The following is a 20,787-nucleotide window of genomic DNA, read 5'->3' on the forward strand; positions in this document are numbered from 1 at the left end:
GTAATGAGAAATAAGCATTACTAATGGGCTGTCTTTTAAAATTGAGAAGTTTAAACTTGAAAAGTTATCTTTTAAAAATAACAGGTTTTTAAAAGTTACTTTTTAAGCTTTGGTAAAGGATGGCTGGTGTTACAGTTTACCAACATCGGGGTGGTGGGGTGGCGCTAAACTCTTCTGATCTCTACTAGAGATGCCAAGGATAATTTTAGGGCCTTCTGCGTGCAAAGCTAAGCAACAGTTCCTCAATTCCCCATGTTATTCTCCGCTTCCAAGGGAATCAAGCCTAAGCCTTAAATAAAAGTTTTGAATTCCCAGAAGTCACGAGATACTTAAACATTTTAATAACTTCTGGGCTGTCTAATGTCAAGAAACCTCTGGAAATGGATGGGACCTCTGCCAACAGAGCACATAAAAGATTTCAGTTTTGCTTTAGAGAAACTAAAACTTAGATTCTCAAAGCTTTTAGTTTCAAAGCATACATGGGTTGCTGAGATTGTATAATATTTCTGGAAGATTTAGATAACTACTGCAAAGAAATGGATAAAGCAGCAATGAAAACTATTTTCATGGACAGCAAAAGCTATTCTACAAAAGTTACTGAAAAATGCTTTTAGAAGTCTAAGCAGGACTTTGATTTACAGTGCCTGATGAAGAAAACCCATGTCTAACAGTACAATGTAAGGAAACAAAGTGTTCCAAAGCTAATCCCTTGTTAATATTCGACACTCAAATACATAGCCGCCTCTCCATTTCCTCTGTTTTCCCTGATCCTTGGTTTAACTGCATGCCACTAAAGTACAAGGAAAAGAAGGAAAACACAAGATTCAAATACTAAGCCAAGTCTAAAATTTACTAAGAAAAAGCCTTCCCCCTTCCCTCTTTCCTCCCTCCTTGTTACTTACTTTTGCTAAATAAGCTATGGATATGATACAGTTTTTGATGCATCCAGACTCATTAAAAAGAAAGTCCCAGATTTTGTTCCTGTTCTTTCTGATTTTATTTTAGAGATCCATATATGTTTGTTTATTCCAGAATATCTTCTGTCATCTCCCTGCACAATGAGACTTTTTATACCAGTTTCCCAGGTCAGTTTATTTTAACCCAGTATAAAATAAAAAAAAGAACAGGAACAAAATCTAGGACTTCTCAATCAGTCTTAATCTGCTCTTTCTTAATTTCAGCTGAGTTTATGAAACAATACACTGGATACTTCCATGTGCCATGAAATCCATGGATCACAGAGCTAACTTAAATCTTACAGACTCATGGATTTCATGGTGAGGTCTCCCTGTGTTCCTCTGCGTTGCAGCCCTCCATGCCACAGGCATAAAACCTTCTCAAAAGAACTTTTATCCTAGGCTTCAGTCCAATTCCAGGTCAGTACTTGAATGGTGTACTTTTTTTTGATAGATTCTACTTGCCTAGCTTTTTCTTCAAAGCAACTAGGGCTGCATCTGCAGTGGGAGAAATAATCCAGTTTGACACCACTTTGACTGCTATGGTTCAATGCAGTGGAATTCTGGGATTTGTAGTTTGGTAGGTCACAAAACTAAAGTTCCCAGAATTTCACAGCATTCAGCCATGGAAATTAAAGCAGTGACAAACTGGATTATTTGTCTAGTCTGGGTTTAGAAGCTTATTGCCCAGCGTTTTAAATTGGCTCCAGCCTCCCAGGCTGCAGCCGGGACACGGGATGGAGGCAGGGATTATTGCACACTAAATCACTGCCCAATCGCCGGCCGCCATCAGTCCAGGTCCCAGCTGGGTCCAAGTTCTGCCAGCACTTTTTTGAAGTCAGAAAGCTTTCCGGCTTCTAAAAAGTGCTGGTAGAATGCGACTGGGATCTGGGCTGATGGTGGCTGGCGATTCAGTGGCGATCTGGTGTGTGATAATCCCCGTCTCCATTCCACATCCCGCCTGAAGCTGATTTAAAACATCAAGCGATAAGCGTCTCACGTTCAGAGTTAAACTATGAGGTTTTCCAGGAAGTCTTGTATATCTTGATTCACTTCTCTTTTAAGAACTATTGGTTTGTGAAAGATTTTTATGAGACAAATTATTGCAATTTCACAGACACTTCCCTTCACCGAAACCCTTGGGTGGAAAGGTAGGTGTCATTTACACCTCTCTCTCTCTCTCTCTTTCTTTTAGTATAGACTGAATATATCTCTCAACCCAGTGTTTCAGTGCGGAGGACTTCTCATCAGAATTCCAGCCAGCCATGTTTCTTCTTGGGTACTCAGTTCCTCCCTCCTCCCGTTGTGGCTTCTGGTTTCCTGTGGTCAGAATTTTGTGCGCAGTGACCATGTTCAGCCCTGTACAGCTTGTTTGGGGAGAAGGAGTGGTTTTCCTTCCTGAGATTTTTTATTTGTAATGCTAAAGATCTTTTCTACTTTTGCAATCCTCATGATACCCTTCTGGTTGCTAGTATTTTTCTCTTATGTGTTCCTACTGTTGTTTTTCAGAGAACTGAAAACTTGAAATATTAATTGAAGGTATTTGGAAATGAATTTTTAAAATTTGTTTTAAAAGTTAATTCAGTGTCAGAATTAATTTAACATTTCTAACATTAATTTGTATTAAATATATTTGATGAAAAATGGGCATGTCAATGATTATGTTTATGGACCTATATGGTTCAAAGAATAATAATTATTTTTAACAAAGCAGAATGAGAATATTCTTTTGATCAAATGACTGGCATGCACTCTTAAATGTACTATCCATGACCCCTTTAATGGACCAAAAAGACAAAAGCCTACTAAACTAACTTCACACCTATTTTGCTCCTTTTTTAAAAAAAAGGCAAGTCAGGTGAAAAGTTCGAAATGTTAAGACAGTATATTACTTTTGCACAGAGGCTGTAAGCCTATGCAGGTTTCAGGGGTGGGTGGGCAGTACACTGAAACAATACCATACACATCTAAATCAAGACAGATAATCATACAGCCCTCTAGATTTTTTGGATAATATCTCCCAGGATTACCATTGGCTAAACTGCCTGGGGATGCTGGTAGATGTAGTCCAGCTACAACTGCATTATTTCATCCTTGAGTTAATGTAATTAAGGACTGTATTACCAGTTTGCTAAATCTGTCTTGGATTGGGGCCCAATATAAACATGTAGATCATATTTCTTTAATTACATAATCCTTTCCCTTCTATAGCAGCCATGCAATGTGCAATGTCAGCCTGATAAGGCACTACAGTTTGCTTGTGTTTTTTTCCTCCTCCCTGAAACATGATTCTCAAGTGCATAGTTTTATACAGCTGAAAGGAACACAAACATTTTGTCCCTTTCCCACAAGAAGTGTAATTCATCCAGGGCCCTTTTAATACTGTCATCAAACCTCTGAACTGTGGTTGAACTCCCAGTGGTGGCTGTCCTTTAATTGTTGTAGGAAAATTCAAGTTCAAGAAGATAGTTTAAAAAAAAAAAAGCGGAGGGTAGAGGGAGAGGGTGTCTTACAGCTTTCAAAATGCTGACAGCTTCTTTGCTAAGCCACACTGGATACAGGACATCATCATGCAAGATGGACTCAAAGAGGTCATCTTCATTGTCAGCTTCAAAGGGGGGTTGCCCGGCCATCATTTCATACATGAGAACACCCAGTGCCCACCAGTCTACTGAAGGACCATATTCTAATTCCTGGAGGATCTGTTAGGAAAATCAAGAGAGGAGAAGGGAGGAAAAAGAGAGGGACAAAAACTGCTTATAATGAACAAGTTTGGGGTTTTCCTTTCTTATTTCAAGAACAACTGAATTAGGGATGTGTACTTTTTTTTGTTAATAGTTTGTGAGTTCCACCTAAAAATCTGAAAACATTTGTATGTTTCCCACAAGCTCACAGAAAGCCCATTAAATATATACCGACCCAAATCCCCCTGGGTTAAGCCCAATTACAGTAGATAATTGGGATTTCCTACCTGTTGACTGATCATTCAACAACTGATTTAGTGGGTCTGCTTTAGCTGGAACTAACCAATAAGAGTCAGGCACTAAATATCTGTTAATGAAAATTATATTCTATATATTTTAGTATATTACTTGTAAAATTAGAATTGGACAGTGAAGAAAGCTGATAGGAAGAAAATCAACTAATTTTAAATGTGGTACTGAAGGAAAGTTTTATGATACCATGAACAGCCAAAAAAGACAACTAAATGGTTCCTAGAGCAAATCAAGCCTGAACATTCCCTAGAAAATAAAATGATCTAATTAAGGCTATCATACTTTAGACATATCATGAGATGACATGACTTTTTGGAAAAGACAATAGGGCTTGATAGGTGAGAGCCAGCAAAAAAAGGAAGTAGAACATATGACAACTGGACTGAATCATTCAAGGAAGCCATAGCCTTGTGTTTGCAAGACATAAACAGGGCTGTGGATAATTTGATGCTCATAAGGTCACCATAAGTCAAAGACAACAATTATTAACAAATACAGTCAGCCCTCTGTATCACCGGATTCTTTATCCACAGATTCAAGCACCCATTGCTTGAAAATATTCCAAAAAATGTATACATTCCAAAAGGCAAACTTTAATTTTTCCATTTTGTAAAAATGGCACTATTTTACTATACCACTGTCTTTAGTGGGACTTGAGCATCCATGGATTTGGTATCTATAGTGGGTTCCTGGAACATAGGTGCACTGTATTAGAAATCAGGGTAACCTGATGAAACTGAAAGGCAGGAGATTCAGCAGAAATGGAAGTACTTTTGTACTCTGTATAGTTAAATGTGAGATAGCAACTCAGATGTCTTCAAAAGGACGTGGGAAAATTTATTGCTACCAATGGCAACTACCCATGGTGAACTATACACTAAACATTTTGGCTAGCATGTGAGACAGGTTATTTGTGAACAATAGTTTCCAAAGGATACAAATGGGAGGGTACTACTGCTTATATGTACTTTTTTGTGGGCTTCTAAGAGGTATCTGGGAGATCAACATGGGCAAGAGGATGTTGAACTAGATTTGTTTTTAGATCAGTCTAGCAGACTTCTTCATATGTTTTTACCATGTATACAATGGAGAAGATTGGTCTTATGTGGTAGTAGAAAAAAACGTGGCTTTCTTCTCCTGCTTTTTTGTGTGAGGACCACATATTTATCTCAGTTTCCATAGTACTACCTCCCTACAGCAACAAGAGGTAGTAGGATGACATTACATCAAAGAGTTCTGATGTAATGCATCATGAAGGCAGGGACTGTTAACCATTAGAATTGCAGCTCCTGAGTATTCTCTTCCCAGTATGAGACAACCATAGGGCACCCAGTTTATTTAGGACACATACTGTGGGCTGGTTTACCAGGTATTGGCCCTGAATAGGTTCTCCCACATCATCATCATTCTATGGTTCATGCATGCCCATGGCTTCATAATGTCACCCTTACATCAGCCAGAAATAACCATATACATGGAATTACAGTAAACCCTAAAATCTTAGCAGCTCCAATGAATATCACAGAGATAATGGGAATGATTGTAGTACTCTGAGGCTACAAAGGGGTGCAGTTTCCTAATCCTGTGGCAATGTTGTCTTCTAGTCACCAACATCCGCAAGTCTAAATGTAACTGCATGGAAGGAATTTGGGGAAGAGATACTTTATGTATGCTATTATGGTAAGAAGATGGTTTCTCCATAGATGCAAAATGCTATACCTCTGGAGCTATGTAGTCTGGCGTTCCACAAAAGGTAGTAGTCGTTACTCCATTCAAGATCCCTTCCTTGCACATTCCAAAGTCAGCTAGTTTGCAGTGGCCTTCGGCATCAAGAAGAATATTGTCCAGTTTCAGGTCCCTTGAACAAGAAAGGAGGAAGATTACCCCACCTTAGCCAAAATAATAATAGTAATAATAATTATTTCAAAAACGTTGTCTCTTCTTATTTGTTTACTTAACAGAAACATTTAGATTAAGTTACCGAATCAAATTCACCACATATGTGCCTGTACATAATACACTCACTTTTGCAAGGTAATTGATGGGTCTTTTTAGATATTTTATGAAAATAATGCTCATATTGGCTTTCATTCAAGGATGCACTGCATTTGACCATCAAAACTTTGTGGTCTTAAATAAAAACCTACTCCATTCCCCCTTCAAAAAAGGCTTTGAGGTAATAATCTATCAGTAACAAACAAACAGCTTCATTTATATACCACTTCATACTGAACTAACAGTGTCTAAACAGTTTACAACTGTAAGCTAATTGCCCCCAACAATCTGGGTACTCATTTTAGTGTCCTCGGAAGGATGCAAGCCTGAGTCAAGCTTGAGCCCTTTTGCTGGTATTGAACTCGCAACCTTATGGTTTTGAGAGAGTGGCTTCAGTACAGGCATTTATCCACTGCACCACCGGGGCTCTTATAGCATTAATTCAGATGTTACTTTCCCCTTTTCGTGGATGGTGGGCACTAGCTGTTTTTGTAATGTCAAAATGGTGAGTTGCAAATCTGACACAAGGGATCTGGATGACTATACCTAACACTGGTCTGTACATTTCATCTCACATCCTGAAATTATGAATGCTCAGATCTTCCTCACAGCATTTTAAAGAGAGAAAATCTCTTACTAAACAATTGATGGTTTGCCATCTCTTCCCTTAATAAACAAAATGTGGTGAAAATGAGGATAATTTTCAAAACATTTACTGATGTGTAATTAAGGGTGTTCTTACTTTAAAAGTCTCAACCAACAAGTTTTTGAGTCAGATTTGGGGATGAAGGGATCATGATCTCCTCCAGCAGGCCTATCCACCCAATCTGTTATAAGAGAGTTAGAAATACTCCACTTCTATTTGTAATGATATGTATTTTAAATGACAATTTAGTCAACACATTGTATTGGTATTGGTATATTGTTTTATTGAGTGTATTTTATATGGCATTTTAATTTTAATCTTGTAATTGTTGTTTTTATTGTTGTAATCCCGCCTCGATCCACAGGGAGAGGTGGGAAATATAGATAATAATGATAATAATAATAAATATTATTAATAATTATTAATTATTATTATCTGAAGTGAGATTAGAAACATGCCCCTTTCTCCAGTAGGCAGATAATCTCTATTTGACAGAAAAAGGAGTTCCACACAAAGAAGGAGAGAAAAGTGGAAGATGCGTGATGATAGATCAAACTAGATGATGTGTTTATCACATTTTTTGCAGAGATCCTTCCCCAAGAGGTGAAAGATGCCTATTTGTTTTGATTTTCTTCTCCTATATATCTTGCATTTAATGTGCCTTTTCTTTGTGACTGCTCACAAGATGTAAATTTAGGCTTAATTTGCAAGTCTGACTGCTGAGACATGTTGTTATTGTGTGCCTTCCAATTCATGGTGACCTTAAAGTAAACTATCATGGACATGAACTTCCTTGGCAAGATTAAAAGGATTTGCCATTGCTTTCCTTTGAGGCTGAGAGATTGTTATTCACTTGTCATCCAGTGAGTTTCCATGGCTGAGCAGGGATTCAAATCCTGCTCTCTCAGTGTCTTAGTTCAACATTGAAATCACTACACCATAGTGAAACCTGCTAAGGCAGATACCTATAGAAAATCCCAATGTGGGAGGGAAAATGGGTTAAACATAGACATCGAAGGGAATATCTAGTTTGACTTTGACACAGAAGGAATGTTGCTGCTGGGGAGGAGGCATAACTGCAAGAGAAAAACCTCAGTAGCTGACCAACCATGCAGCTGTTGGGTCTGATGAAACACAAATGCACCCTGCTTAACTGCATTCACACAGTAGCCTTGTCCTTGAAACAAACAAACAAGCAAATCCTATGGGAGCTTTTTGTGGCTAGAACATCCATCTGCCTTCTTTTTTCATGCTTATTTCAATGAAAAATGGGGGGGGGGAGAGAATCTTGTTAATACTTTGCAAAATTCAGATTTTATGAGGCATGATAGGAGAACAGAGATTCTCAGAACCTGATCAAAGGACCAGTCAGCTATTTTGTTACAGCAGCAAGTCAATAACTGTCATCTTCAACAGTACTGCCTACAAAACTATCCATCTTCTCTTTTGTTAACTTCCCCATACTAATGCCAACTCTTGCCTTTAAATGAGAGCTTACCCAAAGACTTTAATTCTGGGTAGCTAGGGGACACCGTTCTGTTAAATTTCTCCTTTCTCTTTCTGCATTCTTAGCTTGGAGACCAAAGATAGGTCAGCCTGAAGTGACCAAAAGCTAATTTTATTCACAGTGTAATTACACAAAAGAACAAATTGCCTGATCAGGAAAAATGCCTGGCTTCTCTGAAAGAAGTAGTGATATATTAAGTTGTATTTTTTCAAAACCAGTTTGCTGATGTCTAAGATATGGACAATTCAGTGGAATGAAATAGTCTGTGCTGAAAACCTTTGTTTTGGAGAAAGAGAAGAATTGACTAGAATTGCTTGGGCCTCGTCAATTAACAATAACTTTCTGCACATAAAAAACTTACAAACCTGGCAAAGAACTTTTGAGGAAACTTGTAGAACTATTGCAGTAACCATGAAGTGATAGGGTTGTCAGGTGTAAAGGATGTCCCTTATTTTAGGGCCAGAAACTTGTCTTTTATAGACTTCACAGATGTCCCTAATTATAAAGGACATCTCTGTTTGAAGGTTGGAAAGCTTTTCCTTTTATATAGATGCCAAAACACCTATATTTGGTTGTGTCATTGTAAATGTGGACAATGAGTTGATTTTACAGAGGAATATGTGGCTAGGTTAACTGAAATCAATACTTTCATTTAGTATTTACGTAGAACACAAACTTGTGGATAGTTACTTCTTGATTGTTAAATTGTGCATCATGAAATTCAACTGCCCCTTAATGCTATTTTGAAAACCTGGCAAGGAGAAACCTTTTCTGACAGCTTATCATTCTGCCAGATTTAAACTAACCAAATGATGTCTGCTGTGTCCTGCTTTTTAAAAAGGCAAACCTATAAGGTTTGAGCAGACCTTGTAAAGTGAAGAAAAGGCTTTCAAACTGGGGCAGAAACTAAGAGAAGTAGCTGGAGCCTATGCTACTTTCCCAAAGGCCAAGATAATCCTTTGCTTATTCAGTTAGGTTTACATTTCTTTGAAATCCTACGTTGCTATGGATTTCACAATGTTTTAGTAAATAATGTTCTTGTTGTGTTGCTGTTGTGTGCCTTTAAGTCATTTCCGATTTATAATGATCCTAAGGATGGTGTTTTCTTGGCAATAACAATAGCAATGGCAGCTTCATGTATATACTGCTTCATACCGCCTAAGCAGTCTCTAAATGGTTTACAATGTTTGTAAATTAATTGCCCCCCAACAAGCTGGGTACTCATAGAAGCCATACTATCAGAAAAGTTAAAATTGTGAGGTTATAAGTGATTGTAGTGAATATAAATAAGCTAACAAGGTAAGCATAATGAACTGGGTACAAAGAACACCTCCCACATTTTGGATTTTAGGAAGAGTTTTTGCGTTTGCCTTTCTCTCAGGGTGTATATATGTACATCATGAAATATCTTAGAGATGAGACTCAAATCTAAACACAAAATTCATATACCATATACAGTCGGCCCTTCTTATACACGGATTTTTTATACATGGATTTAAGCATACACGGTTTGAAAATGTTCCAAAAAAGTATAAATTTACCTTGATGTTCCATTTTTTATTAGGGACACCATTTTGCTATGTCATTATACTTAATGGGACTTGAGCATACACGGATTTTGTTATACACGGGGGATCTTGGAACCAAACCCCAGCGTATAACAAGGATCCACTGTATACATGATATAGGGCAGCCTCATGTATAAGTTGAAGGCGGGTTTTGGGACCAAAATTATGGATTTTGATACAACTCATGTGTAAGTCAATGGTAAAACTAGGGGCGTGTAACAAAGGATGTAAAGGATGAAGCTAAGGAAACTAAGTCAAAGAACATACAAAATTCTTGCAGGCATAAATGTTTGTTCTCACTCTAAAGGCCAGATGAGTGAGGAGGAAACTACCACCACCATTTTCCCTCCTGGGCATTCCAAAAAGCCAGAAGCAGTACCCCAGCGGAGAGAGTAGAGGAGGTCAGTGCTTCTTTTAGGTTCTCCCTGGACAGATTAAGCTCTTGCCTTTTGCTACTCTACTCAGAGAAGGAGATGGTTCCTTTTTTGCTAAGAGTTAAAGTACAGTACTTACATGACCTGTGGATAAGTCGGGCTCAATTTTTTGACTAAAATTTCTAGACTTATATATGAGTATATCTAGTATGTTTCATATACAACTTATACACGTATACAGTATTTTAGAAGCAAAGCTGTCACTATCTCAGATACCCATAAAGAAAGTTTTGGTTTTGGGAATATTTTGGGTTTTGAAATTCCAGATAAGGGAAACGCAATTTGTACTTGACTTCTCTTTATGAAATAGCAGATTCCAGTGGAATTATGCAGGGGTTGGGGAATCCTTCCTCCCTATTGCATCCAGCCTCATATTCCCCTGCTCCCCAAAACAGGCCCTTGAGCTGACTTCCAGGTGACATGAAAGGCTGCAGTGAGGGGGAGAAACTGCCAGGTGAATGTTAGATTTAGCCCTTTACTTTTGAATGAATGATACCATTTGTCTTTCTCTGCCATAAAAGAGGTTTGACAAACTGGTATGCAATTATTGTAGAGTAAAAGAAGTAAATGCACTATAGCAGAGGCAGTGAAGTGCAAATGTATTTCTTTTGCTGTATATCATCTTTTCAACAAAACATCAAATAACACCTGGAAAAAGACTCATGTTGAAAGATTGTGAAAGAATGGGATGATACTATTGAGTTCAAGTCAAATGAAGTGTGATGGTTGAATGCTTAAAAATGAAGGCAAACATGTCCTCAGAGGCCAAATTTATTTTCAGATGCATTGTTGAGCTTTACTTTTGTACCGGCTGAAAAGATTAATTTGACTTCTCAAACAAAACACTGCTTGTTTTGTTGAGGTGTTTTAAGTTCACGTATAGATAAGATGTCAAATTACAGATGAAATGAAGACTAATGAGGGGAAATCATAATGCAAAGCAAAACATCACCTGGGTTTCATGAGCAAGATTTATGCAAGGGCAGCGGTTCTCAATCTTTCGTACCTTAAGTCCCATCAATCACTCTAACAAGCATGGTGGGTGCCACAACAGTGAAAACCAAGCCCTCGTTTATCATAGATGTAATGTTTATGAGTATTCAGTACCATCTAGTAGTATTATTAGGCACAAACACAGTAAACAAAAATAATAATTCCATGAATAGTAGAACATTTTAAGAATACTGTCAAACAAATTTTAATAGGATGATGGTAAAGAACAACATATACATTTTGGTATTACTACTGGAAACAATTTTTATTGCTACAATCAAGATACCTGTGTTGTCCCTTGACCATTTGTGTGTCTCACAATTGGTACACATACTACTGATTGAAACCACTGATCTAGGGAATCTAGGTACCTTCTCAGTGTTTTCCTCTCGTAAAGGAAAAAGAAAAAAGCCCTTTCTACAGCTGATTTTATGCATCCTGTCACTTCTGAGACATTCTATACATTATGTTGCCGAGGCAGTAAAAATTCTTATTTGGCAGTAAAAGTGGAATTAAAGTGGTATAATTATGTAGTGTAAATGGGCCCCTGGTCTCTCCCAAATTGTATGCTTTAAAGTTCCACACTGACAAGGTGAATCAAATTGCAGAAATTAAATAAAGTATTCCCACCATTTGGTAGGCATCTTCTTGGTAATTCATGGGATCCCAAGATATTACAATTAAAAAAAAAAAGATTTCTCAGCTGTGCTCTCAAGGGTATTCTTGAGGAAAGGAAACAAGCAGCTTTTAGCTCCATGATATCTCCCCATCCCCCAAGTTTCCACTGGCAAAGGATGAACTTTAGGAGTTCTTTGTAATGGGAAGTCGTTCCATGGTCAAATTTACACAGACGACTGTTACATGAAAACAGATGTTCATATTATTTATGGAACTTAAATATAATTAAATAATGTATCAAGTATGTGGTTCCCTAACAAGCTGTTAACTTATAAAAAAAACTATTAGGAAGAAGGGTGGTTTTTTCTCTCTCTTATTAGATGGCTGCCAAAAGCAAACTTGACATGTTTCTGCTTGTGGGTGTGGAAAAAAAAAATCATGTATTCATGCTTTGGCAGTGAAAGATTCCTTGTTATAGTAAATATGTTTTCTAGCTCTAAGAACAATAAAAACACTAAAGGATTTGTGCTTTGAAAACTTTCTGGTACAGAAGCAGCCAAGGACGGTATGATACTACAGACTGGAACTTCAGGAGTTCCATCCAGTGTATCCTTTCAGTTGACTTAGCATGGAACTGAGATGCTGACTCCAGATCTCCCTACAGTTACAGATTCTGATGAATATTAAGTTCTATACTCTCCAATTGTTCCAATTTGGCAGGGACAGTACTAACTAATTCTCGTCATCCCACTTTTTCAGTTGCTTCTAAAATGTCCTGGTTTCTCTCTATTCCTCCTACCTCCCCTTTTGTCCTCAGCTGACTTCAATTGCTGCAAAATGAGCTCAGAGTGCCAAAGCAATTTGCACACAAATAACTCAAACTGCTGCGGCCTCTCTTAGCTTATGTGTTCTTCCTTATTAATAATCTTTGCCATCTTGACCATACTCTGGTGTTATATGGCCCCATGTGTCCCAGTTTTCAACTCTGAAATGCTGGAGGGTGGGAAGGTGCTGTTGATGACATGGCTGTCTAGCAGAAAGGTTAGATTTATTGTGGGACATACAGATAATGTGTCAGAGAGCCCTGGAAGAATAAGTGAGCATGGGCTCAAAAATCCAGAGGCCCATCCCTTTCTCCTTTGGATCATTGCCATGGCTACCACATGGCCGCAACAAGGATCCACCGGAAAAAAAGAGCTCCAAAATGGAGCCCCTTTCCCGTGACCCCACCAAGGTGCCATTTACGCCCCATTTGGGCATGTTGCACAAGACACGTCATGGATGCACGAGCCATATGGAAGGCACTGCATCAAGATGACGCCGCCCATACATACTAGGGGTCAGGAGCGTGCGGTTCCCGTGCGCTCCTGAACCCTAGTATCAGTGGTGCTACACCGCTTTTGGGCCATGTGTACTGGGCCTACAAGAACTTACTTGTTGCTCTGGATTTTCCAGGAAGATCTGGAGCCCTCTGTTTTAGTGCTGCCGAGCACTACACTGGTACAGAAAGCCACTGCAATGCGGAGACAGAGGCCAATGTAATGGGGGCAGAATGAGGGAGTTGTGGGGCCAGAATACTCCAAGATGCCCCTTGAGTATCTTGGTTCATGCAAACAAGGCCTGAATATTCTTTACTTAAGAAAACCTTATGAAATTCCTGGGATCACCATAAGTCAATAGGTAATATGAAGGTGCATGTGTGTGTATGCACACACAAAAAAATTTCACACCTCTCTTCTCCCACTTCCTCAAACTAAATATCACTTCTCAGTGTTATTCCCATTGAGAAAACCACCAGTATTTGCTTTGTGGTTACTATTTTCCTGTTTTGGAGTATAATAGCAGCACTGAAGGATTATGGAGATGGGGTGAAGCAGAGGAGGATTTAGATTAGTAAAACACTTCCCCCTCAGTGCTAATGCTCTAAATTGGGACCCTCTGCAGCTGAATTAAAGATATGCCCCAAAACCCAGTAGAAAATCCAATGCCAGCTTTCCTCAATTTTCCTTTCCCAACAGATACAGTCATGAAAGGCAAACACAAAAATTTGTATGCAAGTACTCAGTTGAGAACCGCACTGAAAATTTGAGAGCTATGCACAATCCAAAGGATGCCTGCCCTCCTCTTGCTGAGCTATGTGGGTATTAGTCCAGCTTTTGGGTCATTAGTCCAGTGTTTGGGTTATTGAGCATCTCCTGTGTGTAATGAGACCAGCCTCCCCGGGACTCAGTGTTTTCATGCAACTCCACCCTCACAGCCATGTGGTGGCCAAAGGAAGACAGCAGATAGCCGAGGATCTGTCAAGGTATACTAAGTTGTGACTGGATGAGAGTCTAGTAAAGTGGCAGGTGTAGATCATGGTAATGGGCTAAGTAGACCAGGTGATTATGTTAACCAATTAGAAAGGTGTAACTACCTTGTAGATTTGCTGGATTATGGGGAGCATTCTTTGTATATTGCTCTCCATGCTGCTGTAATGGTAAGACAATGTTGGCATGCTGCTGAATCAGGATTTTTGACTGTGCTTTAATTTTTTGCTGCTGTGTACTGTGCCATTCATATTGTTTTGTTTTGCTTCAGTTTTTTAAGACGTCTGTTAAGTAAAGTTTTTGTTAAATGCCTCAAACCTCTGCTGGTTTTTTGCCACAACACATACACCCCAACAGGATCATCTGCTATGTTTTGAGAATCAGAAACACACATCCTCTAGGATCTCCCTGAGAGTTTTCTGGAGGTTGTGGAGAAGACACTTTGATGGTGTGTTCACCTATGACAACATAGTCAGATGATCCTCAGTTGCCCCCTGCCATCTTCCTGATGGAAGTGGGGAGAAACTGCAGAAAAAGATGAATCTCTAAAGGTAGGTGAAGTGAGATGTGGCATAATGATTGAGATAAATTCAACCTATCCTTATTCTTTCCATGTTATTTCTGCCTCTACCAAATTTACTTCTTTAACATCCAGGAACATATCCATTCCTTTAACTGAGGTATACCTCAATAGCTATGTATGCAAGGTGATCTCGTAGCATCTTTGAGACTAAATAAAAGAAAGAAGGAAAGCTTATGCTACCAGGTGCTACAAGATCTCTTTGCATACTGAAGTATATGTATCTATATGTGTGTGCTTGTATCATATATGAGATTCTGCCTTTCTTGTACATAGTAATATTTATATTTTCCAACTCAGGAAGATAATGTAAATTTGGTGGGGTTTTCCCTGTTAAGAAAGTGAACAATTAAATAATGTAAAACAGTTGACTTTAAAACAGAAGATAAAATACAGTTTCCACACTTCCTCTCAGCAGAATTACTTTGCTGTTGTTATCAGACAGAAAGCACTCGTCCCCTTCCTACAAACTCTACAGGAAAAGGGCTGCCCTCATAGGAATGTAAACTTGGCAAGCTTCTTGGCAGCCTCCTACTGTCTCTCCCTTTCTCATTTTAACAAAAGAACCACACTGCTTTCCTAAAGTTAAGGTCAAGGCCCTAGCTTACGTGATGCAGGGCCCTACAGGTGAACATTGAAGAAAGGAAATTCTTGAGAGGTTTTGTGCTGAAATGAATCCCACAGAGTGCTTGGGAAAGTTTCTTTTTTGACTACCAGTCTCAGAATCTTCCAGAATTCTGGGAGCTTTAGTTAATAAACCTTGCTGTTGTTGTGTGCCTTCAAGTCATTTCCAACTTATGGTGACCCTAATGTGAACCTATCATGGAGTTTTCTTAGCAGGTTTCTTCAGAGAGGGTTTGCCATTGTCTCTGAGGCTGAGAAAGTGGGACTTGCTCAGGGTCACCCAGTGGATTTACATGGCTGAGCTGGGATTCGAACTGTGATCTCCAGAGTCACAATCCAATGCTCAGATCATTCCACCATACTGGTTCTCTCAAAAACATACTGAATTCAGGTTCTGACTCATTTTAAGGATGACGGCCAAGAAACATTGCAATATTATAGTGCTATTATTCCACGTTAACAGACACTATTCCTTTCTATGGAATTATGGGATTCAGGGTTTCACCCAGAATGCTCTAGTTCCTCACTAGACTACCAGTCCCAGGTGTGTGTGTGTATATATCAGAACTTGGAGGCAACGAAGGCATTACTGATGTTTTGTGATGGTAATATAATGTGACATCACTTCAACAGTTTTCATGGTGTAACGATAACTTTTTAGCAGAGCTTAGTAAAGTTATGTTTTGGACTATCTCTCCAGAATCCCCCAGCCAGCCAAGCCAGCCTGAAGATATTGCTGCCTGAAGCGAAGTAACAAATGACACTCCCTATCCACTCAAGTCAATAGTACTCAAAGCTAAGTACGTTAACTTGGCACACAAGGCTGAAAATGCCACAAACACCTCTTGCCATCCCTGGTACTGAAAATATAACCATCTCCATTAAATAACAAACAAATCCTTATCCTTTCGTGCCAGTCCAAAACTGCTTCCTGGGGCTGGTGTCTTACTCTGCCTTAATGGTATCAGGCTCAGCCAATAGGAAGTTTCTATTGTATTTAGGGAAGATTATTATTATTATTATTATTATTATTATTAAACTTTATTTATAAATCACCGTAGGTTTACACAGTGCTGTACATAGAATAGAATAGAATGGATCTCTCAGTGGCGTACATTCTAGAAAAAAGATGTAGATCCTTTAGAATGAGGAAACGGCTAGGAACTGGAAAGACCTTAGTCCAAATTCTCCCCTCACTTGCAAAATCACTGGCTAGATCTTCAGATGTAGTATCTGGAGCAAGGTGTTCTCATCATACTAAGCCTCAGACACAGTTCAGCAACCCACTGTTTAAGTTCCTTGTTTGAGCAAACCAGGTCCAGGATTAGCACATGCTGTCCTCAGGTAGCTTCTGGGACCCAGTCATCTTGGCACAGCCCATCACAGTGTTGTCTTTCACTCCTTGCCTATAGTACCATTGGGAATAAGCTCTGCTGGTCACAAATTGGATGGAAGTTGCCATTTTGTTTTCCCCACAATGTCCTATGTATCATTTCAGATTGGTGCACTCTAGGGAAGAAAAGGCAACAGCCAGTGGGGCTGCCACATTTTCGTGGTGTCTGACGCTCTGTTTTTTGCTCTGTGGCCCAGATGGATGCAACATCCAAATCATTATGGGACGGGGGAGGGAAATGACAAGCACAGTTGGTGGGAACTTGAAGGAGGGTCTTCTTGGTGGCTACTCTTAGATTCTGGAATCCCCTTCCTAGGGAGGTCAGAATGGGCCCCTTCCTGCAATTCTTCCACTGCTGAGCAAAGAACCTCCAGCAGGCTTTTAAGATGGAAAGGTTTTAAAGAACGGGCTGAGGGTACTGTATTGTTTTAGAATGAAATGCTTTAATAGCTTTTATCTTTTAATGGCATTTTATCTTTTTACCTATAGTCTTAAATCATTTTAATATTGTTCGAAAGTTTAATCTTATCTTAATGTTCACTTCTTTGTATATTTTTAGTTCTCTTGTGTTTTTAAATTGTAAGCCAACTTGAGTATCAACTGTGGGAAAAAGCTTGGATAAAAATAACATCGACAACAACAATAACATATAGTGGCTTATGTTGCATTGATAGTGACATCTGTCATGTATATCACTCTTCTAAAACCAACTTTTTCTTTTCAGTTATATTTGTTTTCTGGGGATTGAGAATCACAACATCTGCCATTCCTTCCCTATAATGCCTTATTCTGAGCTGCTTTCTGAATTTTGGGATGTTCAACATGGCAGCCACTGTTAAAACTGGACACTGGGAATCAAAGCCTTGCTAAAGTCTCATACAAGGCATTATCCCAAAATTTAGATGATGTGGTCGAGTGGAATCACCATTTGTGAATTTTTGTTAACATATTATAAGAATGGCAGCCATTTCTCTGTAAAAGACTTCAAAGACATAGCTGTGGTAGTCTGGAAAATCAGTATGCAAAGGGATCTTGTAGCACCTTTGAGTCTAACTGAAAGAAAGAAATTGGTGGTATTAGCTTTCATAGACTTGAGTCTACTTCTTTAGATGCATGGAGTGGCATGCATGCATGCATGCATCTGAGGAAATAGAGACTATGAAAGCTCACGCTACCAACTTCTCTCTTCCAATTAGTCTCAAAGGTGCTACAAGTTCCCTTTCCATTCTATAAAAGATGTCCACCATAACTTATTTCATCTTTATAACCCTACCCATTAGCACCCATCTTCATTTTTTACTTTTACTTCAATTTGTTCATCTTTTGATTATGTTTGACTTGTCAACCTTGGACATGTTTTTGTTAATAAAATGAACAGTACTTGAATAGCTACAGAAAAAAATACTTTTCAATTAGTGATTTTTTTAAAAAACATAGTGGGTGAAATGCTCTTTCAGCAGTTCATTTTACTTGAGATGGACTATTAAATATCCCTCCAAATAAAGGGAAGTGACTGAAGCAGGTTTGTGAAAAATATAAAGTCACAGGCGGGGTACAGACCGCCGCTTTGCGGTGGTCTGCCGCCGCCGCCAGTAGGTCCGCGGGGGAGCCAGAGCCTTCACACGGCCCGACTCCCGCGCGGACCGAAAAAGAAGCTCCAAAATGGAGCTTCTTTTAAAGTCGCGTTTGTGACGTAGCGAGGCGCCAGGGGCGCGCTCGCTACGTCACAAGCGGCGCGACACGTCTGGACGCTGTGCGTCCAGTACGTAAAGATGGCGGCGCCCATGTAGAAGGGGCGCCGCCATCTTGTACGTATACAATACGTACTAGGGTTAGGGGGGTGCGGAAGCACCGCCCCTTCCTAACCCTAGTACGTATTGTATACGTACTAAATGGAGGTGTGTATCCCGCCACAGTCTGTCATTTTAGGCATCCCTACTTTAAAATCTGAACTACAAAGAAAAACATTTTAATGCTTGGATTTCTTCCTTCCTTTTTGAAAAAAAAAGTTATTAAAAGATTAGCAGCATGAACTTATGTGTATCTAATCAGAAATAAGCCCCTTTACAGTCAATGGGATTTATTCCCAAACAAATTTTCTAAAAATGAACAAAATTGTTTGGAAAAACACTAGCACACCCTTCAACTGTTGCCATTTAGTAGAGAGAGTCCCATTTAATCCCTTGTTGTTTCATTTTTTCAGCAGCGTTTAAAATGCCCTAGTTCATTTCTTCTCCTCCCACTTTCTCTTTTTGTGCTTAGTTTACTGCAGTTGCTGTAAACTGAGTTCAAAATGCAAAAGGAGTTCATACACAATTAATTCAAATGGAGGGTGAACAAAAGGAAGTGAATCTTGCCCTTCCCAGTAGACCCAGGCAAAAGCCAACTTGTTCGCTGCCTTGGGTCCCATTCTGGGAGAAAGGCGGGATAAAAATAAAATAAAATAAAATAAAATAAATTGAGACTCTCCAAGCTTGCAAATTTTTCTTCATTAATAACTTTCAATGCTGGTAGCTATAGTGTTTTTCCCCCCATGGTTAATGATAACCCTTTTCAAGAGTTTGCAAATGTCTTTCAAACTCTGACTTAAAGTGATTCAGAACAGTGTCCATGCTAGTGTAATGCTATGTTTAGGAAAAGAGAGAGACTGGACTACAGATGGATTGACTCAATCAAGGAAACCACAGCCCTGAGTTTGCAAGACCTGAGCATGACTGGGGATTGTGATGGTCTCTCATTCCTAGGGCTGCTGTAAGTCTAAGTCAACTTGACAGCAAGTAACAAAAACATTTTACATTGTGGTTAATACTGAAAAGGCAATCTGCGATGGAAAAAAAGGAAGAGGATGGAGTGTGAGAAACTATTAAGACACTGCTGAACTCTTAAACATTGTTAAGAAATTAGAAGTGTCATGTGTGTATCAGTAGCAGGTGGTGGGTTCCATGTCAATAGAGAGGTGAATCTACACAAGGTTTCAGCTCAGAATTCAAAGGATCTATCCAAGGTGCTAAATAGTAACTTTCAAATCAGTTCATCACCTTGGACTGCTCCATTAAACTTCAAACTAAAACAACTAGCCTGCACTAGATATCTCTCATGCAATTCTTGATAATATCTTAAGAATCCAATAATATAATAATAAAAGGAGCCCTTTAAAGGCAGTTGAAGAAAACAAAGGGCGGTATGCTAGGACAGGATGGCCTTTGATATAACAATGTACCTTTTTATTAAAATATTTACATGAACTAAGAATGTGACTTTTGTTTTCCTTCCAACCATGGGGATCAGATAAGACTACATGCATTCAAATCTATGTTAACTAAAATGGATTTAAACATGTCTTGTGACCATGCCAGCCAAAGGATGACATGAACTGAGAGGTGGAGCCCTTTTGCTAAACCACAAATGAACTCTCTCTGTAAAATTAGGATAAAACTGGATATATCTTAGCACTAAAGGAAAGTCTGAAGCTGCATAGCAAAGCACACAGAACCTGTGACCCATCAAACCTAATACAACTAGATCGTGGAATTCTGAATAAGGGAGACTTAACCTGTACATGGATTCCCAGCTATGCTATATAGGGCAGCCAACTTTTCCCCACAATGCCATTGTGAAATAATCTACATCATTCTATTGACAGCTGTCTCGCAAACCCTTTTGCAAAAAGCCAGGGTAAAAATTAAAGAAATTAAGTAAATAAAATCTGAAGGACCAGATCTTCCAGTGTAAGCCTACTTGGCTTTAAGAACTTCAAGGGAAGAGTCTTCTCTTAGTCCCACTCTCCTTCCAGGCATGTTTGGTAACAACAAGAAATAGCAAAGCAGCACACTGTAAAAAGTCCTCACAGTCAGTTTCTAAAAGCCTGTCAGAACAGAAAAGTTTTCACTTCCCAAAGGAAGGACAACAAGGACAGGACCATCCTAGCTTCCCATTGAGGGAGTGCTAAAGTGTGGGAGCTACCCCTGAGAAGGCCATCTTTTTAATGACTGGTTGGTCTTAATGCTAAACGCAGTGCTGGTCTTCATCCCCCCCCCCATGGATTCATTTTAGCTGTATGGAAATTTTACTTGCATTTTAAAATAACTCATATTTTTATTTATGATTTTCTAAGTGTTTATAAGCCACCTTCAGTCCCGGTACTAGGAACAACATTGGATATAAATAG

General features: G+C 39.0%; 1 protein-coding gene across 1 annotated transcript in view; it reads right to left on the minus strand.

The window, feature by feature from the left end:
• The window catches only part of PRKCE (protein kinase C epsilon), a 454,557-nt gene that overhangs the window by 23,057 nt on the left and 410,713 nt on the right, over window positions 1-20,787 (minus strand). Inside the window, exons 13-14 of the mRNA XM_042455912.1 lie at window positions 5,672-5,810; window positions 3,470-3,658 (exon numbers count right to left, since the gene is read on the minus strand). Of these exons, the coding sequence (XP_042311846.1) occupies window positions 3,470-3,658; window positions 5,672-5,810 (328 nt within the window). The remainder of the gene's footprint in view (window positions 1-3,469; window positions 3,659-5,671; window positions 5,811-20,787) is intronic.

This window comes from Sceloporus undulatus, chromosome 1 (assembly GCF_019175285.1).
Source record: "Sceloporus undulatus isolate JIND9_A2432 ecotype Alabama chromosome 1, SceUnd_v1.1, whole genome shotgun sequence".
NCBI lineage: Eukaryota > Metazoa > Chordata > Lepidosauria > Squamata > Phrynosomatidae > Sceloporus > Sceloporus undulatus.